The sequence below is a fragment of the Lycorma delicatula genome, chromosome 3 (assembly GCF_047948215.1).
Source record: "Lycorma delicatula isolate Av1 chromosome 3, ASM4794821v1, whole genome shotgun sequence".
In the NCBI taxonomy this organism is placed as follows: Eukaryota; Metazoa; Arthropoda; class Insecta; order Hemiptera; family Fulgoridae; genus Lycorma; species Lycorma delicatula.
Genome location: NC_134457.1, coordinates 85,496,585 through 85,509,819, shown reverse-complemented (window position 1 = coordinate 85,509,819; position 13,235 = coordinate 85,496,585). Strand labels below are relative to the sequence as shown.

Genomic DNA, 13,235 nt, shown 5'->3' with positions numbered 1-13,235 from the left:
CCATATAAGCAGTTAGTAACCTCCTCATATTAGTAAGCAATAACCTTAATTATCCCAGTAATCTATTGGCAATCAGTATCCTAATTTTTTTTTTTTTTTTTTTTTTTTTTTTGCAAGATCTGTGACGGAATTAAATTCACTTTCTATTAAGTACAGCAACGGAAAGACAATCAGAAACCTTTTCATAATGGCCTGTAATTCAGGATAAGATAATGAATTTGCTGCTGCAACCAAAAATGATGGAAATCATTCATAAATAAGCAATATGTTTTAACTCATTGGTAGCCTTGCAAATGTACTTCCATGAATTGTTTGGCCTGTTCTTTATGTAGAGCTTCCAATTCAAACATTCATATTCAAACATTTCTGATTTCTAATTTTTCCTTGATAAAATTCTCCATATCCTACAATCCACTTCAAAAGAACAGATTTCAAAACATACAGATATGCCTTTCAAGTGCATCTATATAAACCTGACATACAATCGACATCCCTTTTAAATTTTATCAAGTTTGTCACCAGACTGACATTCCAGTTTGTATAAAATTTCAGAACAGACTCATAGAATCCATAAAAATGGTTCAGACAGACATCCTTTAAGAACCAGCAAACTTCAATATGAAACAACAAATGAATAACTTCCTCATAGTTATCTTTACATAATTATTCAAACAATCTAATACTCAGGAAATTGTTTCTGATTTTGTTAATAACTGTTGTGACATACTGCAGTGAAGAATATAAATGAACATTCAGATTTTTTGCAATGAAATCACAAATACAATACAGTTGCCATTGATATTATATTTGGAATACTAATCTCTTTTTCCTTAGAATATTTTCCACAACAAGAAATATTGATTCTCCTTTAATATCCATCACCAATCTCTGGAAAATAAAACCCTTCTGTTAATTTTTCTCTATAAACCAAACATCAGCCAACAATACGGTTAATTTCCAGGTAAGACTGAAAGTTGAAATCAAAAATTAGTCAACTTTAAAAAGGTTACATAATATATCTTCTACATCTAGCTATTTCTTCAATTCATCACTGTATATATAGCTGCTTAAAGAAATTTTCCTAATTATCTCAAATTCCTGATCGGTGCAACATATGTCAGCACTAATTGCAGACATATAGAATTAATAACTCTTTACAAACAGTATGTGGTTTCCCAATTTGACAATTAGGGAAATTTAACATGTGTGTAATCCAACAATTTCTTGTTTTGATGCAAAAAACATAATAGACAACATTGGCTGTTTGAAAATTAATCTTTGAGAATAAGATTAAGTCTTATCATCTTTCTTACAACAGTGTATATTTTTTCAAAGTACTTCTAATTTTATGATTTCATAGATTTGTTGGAAAATACTTTACACAAATGAGATATATTGGTAACAGTTTGTTTCTATCACAGATGGAAAAAGTTATTCCTGAAATTCAAAGACTTCAGTTGAAGAAAACAATTAATTATTAACTGTTTAAATGATACAGATAACAGCAAATAGTGATGTGCAAATAATAAAATAACACAAATAATGAAGAAATAATAGTGAATTAATGATAGTAAAACTACATAGTGAAAGAGCAGTAGATCTTAGAACATATACAAAGTTATTATAAAGGTCTGAATTGTGAAATTTTTATTTATAATAGTGTTGGGTAGTAGACATGGTGGAACATGTTTAAGTAAATACCAATCGAAATTTTCAAATGAAATAATGTAACAGTATGTTGCAGCATTGGTTTTTTTTTAGAATTAGCTACGTGTAGGACTAAATATATCGAGTAAAGATGCATGATTAAGCACTATTCAACAAAACATCAAATGAAAGGCGAGACATTAAATACAATAAGCACAACCTCGTGAACCATTGTCCCTTAGTCACATGTTTTGCCTCATTAAATTCTCATGAGATTCATATTATTTAATAATTGGACCTCTTTATCTTCTCACATCACACATCTCAAATGATGCATGTTCAATTAATTTGATTAAAAGTTAACATTAAAGTAGGTATAAACAAGTTTTTACAATTATCAATTTTATTATTACAGAAAAATTTACATTCTTTTGAACAAGTAAAAAAATTATATTTATTTTTATTTTTTGTTTTTTTAAATTACCAAAACAATACTTAATTTTAGAGTCCTGAATTTTATAACTTAGCTTTTCTAAAAACTGTGTTACTGCGCCCCTCTAAACCTAAACATGCTTAGAAAAATCTTATGTGATAAACTTTTATCATTTGAAGATGTACCCTTTAGCTAGAGTAAATTTCCTAAAAAATAAAATTACCATAAATTGAACAAATTCATAAGAAAGGTGAAAATTTAAGGAAAAATAAAAAACCAGTCAACATTTTATTAAGATTTTCAAAATCTTTTGGAATGATTATAATTTCTAACAAATTGTTATGTCCAATTGTTATGTCAGGTAAGACTGAAAGTTGAAATCAAAAATTAGTCAACTTTAAAAAGGTTACATAATATATCTTCTACATCTAGCTATTTCTTCAATTCATCACTGTATATATAGCTGCTTAAAGAAATTTTCCTAATTATCTCAAATTCCTGATCGGTGCAACATATGTCAGCACTAATTGCAGACATATAGAATTAATAACTCTTTACAAACAGTATGTGGTTTCCCAATTTGACAATTAGGGAAATTTAACATGTGTGTAATCCAACAATTTCTTGTTTTGATGCAAAAAACATAATAGACAACATTGGCTGTTTGAAAATTAATCTTTGAGAATAAGATTAAGTCTTATCATCTTTCTTACAACAGTGTATATTTTTTTCAAAGTACTTCTAATTTTATGATTTCATAGATTTGTTGGAAAATACTTTACACAAATGAGATATATTGGTAACAGTTTGTTTCTATCACAGATGGAAAAAGTTATTCCTGAAATTCAAAGACTTCAGTTGAAGAAAACAATTAATTATTAACTGTTTAAATGATACAGATAACAGCAAATAGTGATGTGCAAATAATAAAATAACACAAATAATGAAGAAATAATAGTGAATTAATGATAGTAAAACTACATAGTGAAAGAGCAGTAGATCTTAGAACATATACAAAGTTATTATAAAGGTCTGAATTGTGAAATTTTTATTTATAATAGTGTTGGGTAGTAGACATGGTGGAACATGTTTAAGTAAATACCAATCGAAATTTTCAAATGAAATAATGTAACAGTATGTTGCAGCATTGGTTTTTTTTTAGAATTAGCTACGTGTAGGACTAAATATATCGAGTAAAGATGCATGATTAAGCACTATTCAACAAAACATCAAATGAAAGGCGAGACATTAAATACAATAAGCACAACCTCGTGAACCATTGTCCCTTAGTCACATGTTTTGCCTCATTAAATTCTCATGAGATTCATATTATTTAATAATTGGACCTCTTTATCTTCTCACATCACACATCTCAAATGATGCATGTTCAATTAATTTGATTAAAAGTTAACATTAAAGTAGGTATAAACAAGTTTTTACAATTATCAATTTTATTATTACAGAAAAATTTACATTCTTTTGAACAAGTAAAAAAATTATATTTATTTTTATTTTTTGTTTTTTTAAATTACCAAAACAATACTTAATTTTAGAGTCCTGAATTTTATAACTTAGCTTTTCTAAAAACTGTGTTACTGCGCCCCTCTAAACCTAAACATGCTTAGAAAAATCTTATGTGATAAACTTTTATCATTTGAAGATGTACCCTTTAGCTAGAGTAAATTTCCTAAAAAATAAAATTACCATAAATTGAACAAATTCATAAGAAAGGTGAAAATTTAAGGAAAAATAAAAAACCAGTCAACATTTTATTAAGATTTTCAAAATCTTTTGGAATGATTATAATTTCTAACAAATTGTTATGTCCATTAAATAGTTAACTGCCTCAGATAAATATTTCTAGTACGAATTTAGTTGCAGCTAAAAATTTTCTTCCCAAGAAAAAATTACGTTTTATCATTTTTATTACATTTTACTTTATTATTTTTAAATTATACTATATTTATTTTTTTATATTGCTAGTGTATATAAATTTTAAATGCATGGTCTGTTAAGGTCCATTCCAATAATATTATTCAATTTTTTTTTCTGAAGAAACAGCTGGAAGAAAGTCTTGGAAACAGCTGGAGGGCTTAGCACAGTTCTGTTAATCCTGGTGTATACTTGTGATTCTTCTAACATTATCGATAATATTAATTAGTGATTGCCATGTTGAAATTTTTTGTATTATAATTTGATATATGGTAATCCAGATGTGTTGAATAACACTACTGTGCAAGTTTACTTGTGAAGTTAGCAAGAAATCAAGATGAAAGTAGACAAGATTCTCTAAGTGTTTAGTGATGATGTCACAGGATTTAAATAACAAAAAGTATAGCAAACAGCTACAACAGCAATGTTTCCAAACCCTCTAAATCACAAAAAACAAAAATAGCATAAGTGAAGAAGAACATTAAAGTGATGACTTTTTAAAATTCTTCCTCAAATTTGTACACCATGAAATAAATAAAATTATTAAAATGTCTACAAATATCTTTATGACTGTTTTTTGCAAAAAAAAAAATACAAACTTGTATAAATCATGCAATTGCAAATTCCATCATGACAACACCCGTACCTATTCTACACATCTAGTCCAGAACTAAACTCTGATTACATGAGGTGGATGAACAAGCACCTTATTCTCAAGATATGTCTTCTTGTAATTTCTGATTATTCCAGAATTGAAATTGCCACTAAAGGATTAAGTCTCTCAAGTGAAGGGGATATTATGAAAAATACTGAATGCCAATTTAAAACAAAACATTTTGAACAATTGAAAAAGCAATGGGAAAAGTGCTGAGCTAAGTATGATTAATCACACAGATTATGATTTGAAGAAAATAACAGAAACTGATGAAACTTTTATTTATTGGCTTAAAGATGGATAAAGATAAAAATTAATAATAATAATAATAATACACATGAAATCACATCTTTTTATTAGATTTCCCAAAGAAAAACTTTTTTTTTTAAATTTAACACACTGGAAAAGTGATTTACAAAAAAAAAACTGGTTTTAAATAAAGTCAACAGCACCAATCTCACAATAAAAGCAAATTCTTTGTTATTTACCACCTCGAATCCTTCAATCTCTTTCCTTCTTCTATAGAAACAAAAGTTTGCTTCTAAAAAAGACCTTCTAAAAAAGGAACAAATTTTTTTGTCTATCAGCTACGATAATTTTTGGAAAATATTTGAATATCACTTTCTGATCTACAAATCATTTTAAGCTGTCAAGTTTTAAAGCATTTCTGTTCATGTATATACACAAATGCTACATGTAAAACTATACAAACAACACCTTAAAACTCTATTGGCTATTCTCAACTAAAAAATTCATGGTTGATAAGGAATTACTACATAATATAAGTTCAAAATTTAACAAGACTGTCAATAAATTATTTTTTTTACTTTTACTTAAGTTCAAATTTCAATTAAATTTTAACAGCATATTAATTATTATTACACCTACATTTTGAAATAAAATAAACGGTTTTTTTTTTTAAATATTCAGAAAAAAATGTCAATATTCTGAAAAAGCAAAAGTAATAAAATTTAATCTTTCAGACAAAATTTTATTTAAAAAATACATTTAACCATGCTCTAAATACTAAACTAACACGATACATAAATCGTGCATCAAATAAACTAAATTTTTTTCTAAATGAGATTAAGTACATTAGACCTACTAATTTTACAAACAATCAAATAAAAACGAACAGTTTTTATCTAAAACAAATATATTTAAAACAAACAAAACCCTAACAGTCCAGATGCTATCATAAATATAAAATAATTTTTTTATCACAACAACCAGAACTGATAATTTATTATAACTCTAAATTTAGCTAATACTTAACATTAAGATAAGGTTCTGATCTCCAATATTTAAAAGAACACAATTCTTTGATTCCCCTAGGAAGTTAAGGTAAAACAATAATATCTGAAAAACAATAATCTTAGATCACAATTAGCTACATAGAAGCTATACTAGTATATTTCCATTTGATTTCACCAATTATACCGACCAGTTACAGAGGTATATAAAAAAAAATCTTTAAAGGTGTAATCTATAAACTCGTCAAAATTATTTCAATCTTTCTTCACATATTGCTATAATCTCCAATAAAGTAATGTAGTTTATCATTATACAAAATTAAAATGTTGAATAAATTTTCTAAAAATTAAAATGTAAAAATTTCAGCAACGTAAATCTTCCTCCATAAGCAAATGGTTGATATGTTGCAATGATGACTCAATTGTTTCCTTGGATGGCCATTTTCTTATATATTTTAAAGACAGATTTTAGCTACAATAGAATGGCCTGATAGCATTTGGTTGTTTAAGCAACCCAAAAACAGCACATAAAAGCCTCAACAAAGAAGTGATTGTCCTGCTCACTACTAGAAGGAAGCAAAGCATGACCCTGCCACTCGTAAAATGACTGACAATTTCCATGATTCCTATTCAAGAAAGAAGGAATGAACAAAAAGGTAGAAGAGAAGACAGAGGAGAGGGTCAAGACTCTATAGACAGTCAAACAAGCAACTAAGATTGACCATTATAGAATTTTTGAATGTGCCATATGCAATTCTATTTTAGAATAATGTTTTATGCCACTGATTGAAATAAGACATACAGTGCAAAAAAATAACTTTAATATGCTAAATTGCATCATAAAATTTGCTTAGAACTAATTAAAATGAAACAGGATATACCTCAAAAACCACCCTCCTCTTTGAGTTTCCATTACACAGTAAACTTAAAACATGTCAATTTGGTTATGAAAAATTAATCCTCAATCTTATACAAAGTAACTAATTTCTGAGTTACCAGTCACAAAAAGAGAAAGAAAAAAAAAATATATATATATATATATATATATATATATATATGAATACTTATTCCTGAAATCAGGTCTTACCATTTTATCTCTAGGAAAAAAATGTTAAAAATTTCACTTTGTGATTTATCACATATTCAATGCAGTAACACTAATAAACAACTCATATTTCTTTGTTAAGAAGTTAGATACCAGATAGCAAGTTTTAGCAACTTCTTTTATGAAACACAAAACATGTACATCATAACAAAGTAACACTTTCATTTTTCTCCAAGGTTTTTTGGGGAGGATAGGAGGCCCAGTTTTATTTGATACTCAATATTCAGCTTATTGTGCAGCCATTGGACAGGAAACAAAGGCACCAAGTGACCCAAGATATCACAAACAAGTCCTGACATAGTCAGAACTGCATTCATTGATTTAATAACGGAGGAAGAAAGGATCAAGGACGACGAAAAAGAATGGATGCAACAAAGAACAATCTAGCAATCAGGATAGATCAGGAGAATCTATTGTCTTGCCCTGGACCCACACCAGAGTTAGAAGTCAATGACAAAATGTATGCTTACACAAACATTCTTGCCTCTATCTAAAGACATAAAAATAAGCTTAGACACTCCTTGACAATACCGAAACAAAACAAGTTATTTCTTGCTGATAAAATTTAAATTTTGTTAAACTTGATAAAAGTTCAACCAAACACCTATAAAACCTATTAAAGTTCATACTATTTTTAGAATACTGTGTTTACATGCGTCAACATATGAACATTGTAAACACAATATTCTGAAAGTAGTGAAGAAAGTAATTCCCTAAACTAAAAACAACTTATAGTGATGATAGAACTTTTAATGTATATGAATTTGCAAGTTCATTGTGAATAGACACACACAATAAAAACTTTGCTCAATTTTTAAAAAAATTTTTTTTATATTATCATTTATTGACGTAATACAAACTGGTCAGGTAGATAAAGATATTAATTAATCATATGCTTACTATGTTTGGATTATTAAATTGTCTACATTTACATGATTCAATATATTATACTGCAATTTTTTACATAACATCTCTTTTCATACTAGAGCATAAAAGGAAATAAATAATTTTTTTTTAATAGATATCTGAATTTGAGAAATTTAGATGTGATTAAAAATAAACAATATTAAAAAAATTATGTGAAATTTTCAAATTGGCAGTTATTTTGTAAAGTTTTTTTTAATGATTTAATTCACCATACGCTTGAAGCTTACTTATAGAAAGGGAATAAGTTATTGAAATTGTAGTGTATGAAGAATGCCGAGTCTGATAAAATTTAAATTAGCCTCAATGGCAACAAAAAGGAAAATAATCGTGATTACAACAAAAATAAAGCCAGAAGCTATTACAAGAGTTGAAACCAATGAATTATTACAAATTGAAATTAAACTAATGATAAAAGTTTTCTACAAAATACAGTTGTAAACCACAGTACAAAATAATAAAGTACGCTATAAATTACTAACATCACTCTAAAGGTAATTTTTGCTTCATTTCTTCAAGTAAATGGAGTCCTTTAGTCAGCGCCTACTGCACAAGAGAAGGAAGACATTGTTCTAATAATGGGTAATATTTATAAAGAGTTCTGAATGATTTGATGGTAGAAAACCTCACTATAAATGGGAAGCATTTAGCTATCTATAAATCAAATACTATTGTGTAACTTTAAATTATTAAGTGTATATATATATATATATATATATATATATTATTATTTTACTGAAATTAATATTTTCAAGATTATCTTACTTAATTTTACTATAAAAGTACTTTCACAGGATCCCACATCCTCAAGACATGATTGAAATATTTAATTAAACTGCAAATTAAAAATACTAAAATAATGAAAATCGCATATTAATTTATTAAATGACTGCTGCTATCTGTTGCAGTTTTTATAAGATTGTCTCCGTCAAATACTGTCTGATGGTTTATCAAATTGAAATTTTATTTGTATTATAAATGTAATATTTTTCAAATATTTAATTTCATATCATCTTTATTAATTTCCAATATTTCTAAATTTCTGATAATATCAGAAATAGAATGTTTATTGTTTATTAGATGGTCTCCCATATTAGATAAACCTAATTCATTATTTTTCCAATTTCTACAAAATTCAAGAAATCTAGTTTTAAAGATTTGTTTTTCCTTTATAAGATACAATCACAATTATTACATTTAATTTTATAAATTCCACATACATTGTTTTTTTTTTAAACATTCTATTATGTGGTTATTAGGTTTATATGCTGGTTTAAATATTTCTTTATTGTAAGTTTTAATAATGTTTTCAGTGATATTATTAGTGTATAAATAATGTTTATGCTTTCATAATATCTGATTCTATCAACAAAATAAACTTGGAGAAATAATATCAGTATAACAATTTTACAACAGAAATATCAAATCCATAATAAAATGAATATTCTTTTTAACACTAATACATGACTGCGGCAGTCAAAAATCTGTGTCACAAAAAGTTTCAGAAGTGAAACTTCCTGTATTGATTGTTTTCTAGTTAATCACACATTTATCATTCACTACATTTTTCTACTATTATTTAAATTTCTAGTATATTTCAGAATTAATTTTCTGTTCAATTTTACCACAATAGATTTTATAAAGAATGGAGGAATCATTAAAAAAGGAGTGCAATTGCCACAGACTATCATCTTTCAGAGGATGGTAAAGATCTTTATCAATCATTAATAACTTTTTTAAACCTGCCATTCCAGAATATATTCTTTAAAAAATTGCATTTAAACAAAAAATTAAATCACTGTTTTTTATTAATTTTTTGCTATTAAAATACACTTATAAGGTAGTCTATATCACATTCACATATCCAGTAGTTATTCAAACATTCATTCATATAATTTAAGTTCATAATCTATTTCTAACAATAAAATAGATATTATAACTGAAAATAAGGTGAAAATATTTTTAAAACATGACATCACATTTAATCAGCTTGTTTATCCAGATTAGACAGTGGTAATTTTTCAGATTAAGCTAGAGAGAAAGAGTTTTATAAAGAGTGGTACAGTCATTTTTACTTGATGTATATAATTATTTTCATCTTAATTACTACTATACATAATAATCAAAACTACCAAGATACAGAATCTTTCTTTATCATGTAGGATCGATTAATGTGGTCTGACATGCTATTTTATTAATTTAGTTTAACTGATGATTAATGACTCGCAGTTCAATATTAAATAATATTTAATAAAATATGTTAATATTTAATATTAAATTTCATATGAATATTATGAAATTATAAGAACTTACAATTTCATAATATTAACAGTACATGTGATTTAGACTATCTTTTAATAGTCGGTGTTTAAAAAAAGAATCAATCAAATTATATATAATTAACACTTAGGGTTTCTGGAAATAACAAATATTATATAATTATTAGATATATGATGGAATAATATTGAATATCATATACAGAATATTTTGTAATGGTCTAGTTATGGTCATGAAAAAAAGTTATACTATTTTATGCTCAGATTCTTATAAACAAATTTAGTTCACCAAATAATTGGTTTACTGATACCCACATATAAAAAAACAACACTAATAAAAAAAACCTGTAAACAGAAGCCAATTAAAACATTATCCAGGAAATAGGGATAGAATCTTCAATTTAAACTATAGCTTTATAGTTGTTTTTAAAGCACAGACCTTTGAAAATGCAAAAAGTAGCCAGTAAAAATATTTCTTATTTTATTCTTTATGAAACTCTATAAAGAAAAACTTATAAAAGTTCTTTCAAGGCTAGATGTTCAGGTGGTGTTTTCAACATAGTACATAGAATATCAGTGCGATAGTTTTCTATTTCCATACAAATATACAGAGTAATCCACAAAGTATTAATAAATAAACTAAAATTCTGATTCAAATTAATGACCATCATCTCAAGATATATAAAATAAAGGTATACAGCCTTAATTAATGCAGACTCAAAATTTTCTTCTAAAAAAAGGCAAAAAACAAATAAAAGTAAAAATACAATTATGAGTAAAACAATCTTACAAGACATAAATCTGCTGCTATACAATATGACATGAGATCACATAATGCAACATCATGCATCAATAATTAGTGATATTCTGAAAGTAATATTGATCTCATTATTTCAAAAATGTTAAATAAATGCTACTTTCTAAATTCAAAATAACGTGCTTGTAATAATTCCTGTGTAGAGAACAAATTATATCCTACATAAAATAACCATAACTTATTAATAATATAACTAAATCAATAAATTGCAGTGCTATAATTTATTAACAGTATTTTATAAGTACTTAAACAATAAATAAAAATACTTTAAAAAGTGGTAATAAAATTTTATTTTAAAACAACTAAAATTTTCAAAATCATGAAAAATACGCTATGAAATAAACTATATTTGAAAAGTAAACTTAACAAATCTAGATGCCAAAATATAATTTAAGCTTTTGAAATAATACTACATGAATAGTATTATCATAAGCAATCTTTAAAAAGAATTTAATTTAGATTTGTAATTAATAAATCCATCAGTTGTAAGCAAATCACCCAATCATCTGACTAAATTCTACCCCCCATTCATCTACCTGGTAATTAAATTCCAAAAATGTTAAGCATTTCTTGATCTACATTTTACCTTTATAAGTTTATACAGAAAAAAATGTTAACTGTTAACAAGCAATAAATAATTTATAGGATAATAATTTTGTTAGGAACAAATACCTCAATGAAAACACAACTGCATAACTAATTTGAACTATTTAAAAAAAAAAAGCAATGTAATAAGATAATTTATTCTCTGCTCACCTTTGTCATTTAACCAACATGCAACTTTATAATATGCTTCATCAAGAAGTGTAATTCCTATAGCAAGAAGTATTTTTGGCAAATAACTCAACCAGAAGGCATATCCATTAGATTCTATCTGGTTATCCCACCAATCCTAAAAAAACACAATATCAAGAAAGAATGTGTAGTAGTAGTAGTAATAAATACAAGGTAGTAGTTGTATATAAATACAAGGACTATTTATAAATTAACCTCCAGTCGAATAATAAAATTAAACAAAATAAATTGAAAAAAATTTACTATAAATACAAAATTACATCCATTTTTAACTAAATTACTGTACTTCTCAACAATTACTTTACTTCTCAATAACTATCTTCTCAACAAAATACTACCCAAGTTCAAGTACTTGTCATCTCATGACACCTCTGGTCTATTCCCTCTTCGAAGAATGGTGCCGCAAAAGTGCCCACCCATTTGATGATTCCATCAGTGAGTTTATCACTGTTTTTGAAGTATTGAGTACTGGACCAATTTTTAATTTTTTAAACAGATGATAATCAAATGGAACAAATCAGGGCTGTAAGTAGAGAAAGAAAAGGCACTTTTTTCTTGCCCAAATGTGGATTTTATTCTTAATGGCCTCCTTCAATTGCTCCAAAAATGCTGCATAATATTTTCCAGTGATTATTTTTCATTTTTCCAGATAGTCTTTGAGCACCACTCCCAAAAAACATTGACCATGACTTTTCCCACTGATTGAACACTTTTTGCCTTCTTTGGAGCACTTCCAGTGGTTTCAACCCACTGCTTGGACTGTTGCTTCATTTCAGGGCTGTAATAATGAATCCACGTTTTATCAGCAGTAATGGAAATTTGCAAAAATTCAGTAAAATTATGGCTGAACATGTCCAAACAATGCTGAGAAATGTTCACTTGAGTGGTGTTTCTGGTCAACCTTTAACAAACACAGCACGCATCGCACTGACAGCTTTCTCATACCCAAATGCTAATCTAAGATGTTGGGAGTACAGTCTACTGATATTTTTGCAATCTCTTCAAGCTCATATATCTTCAATCGTTGATCTTTTAAAACCGCATTGTGGATTTTTATAATGTCTTCATTGGTCGTGGAGGTAGCAGGGCATCCTGAACAATCATCAAAGATGGAGGTTTGACCGCATTTGAATTCAGCTGCCTACTTTTTTTACTATCAAAAACAATGGAGAAGATTCATTTAATGTTGAGTCTAACTTCTATTTTATATCTGTTAGGTTTAAACCTTTCACAATGAAATATTTTATTACTGGTAGAGTTTTGATTTCATCCATTTAACCACAACACTCATCTACTACCTCTTAACACAACAATTAAATAACGGAGAAGACATGTTGGAAACAGTTTAGTATGCCATCTAACAGATATTAACTACAAATTACAGATACAGATTAACTA

At 26.9% G+C, this 13,235-nt stretch overlaps 1 protein-coding gene across 1 annotated transcript in view; it reads right to left on the bottom strand.

Moving 5' to 3' along the window:
- Nucleotides 1–13,235, bottom strand: part of wwk (anoctamin 8 white walker) — a 120,672-nt gene that overhangs the window by 67,901 nt on the left and 39,536 nt on the right. Inside the window, exon 9 of the mRNA XM_075360123.1 lies at nucleotides 11,799–11,934. Within this exon, the coding sequence (XP_075216238.1) occupies nucleotides 11,799–11,934 (136 nt within the window). The remainder of the gene's footprint in view (nucleotides 1–11,798; nucleotides 11,935–13,235) is intronic.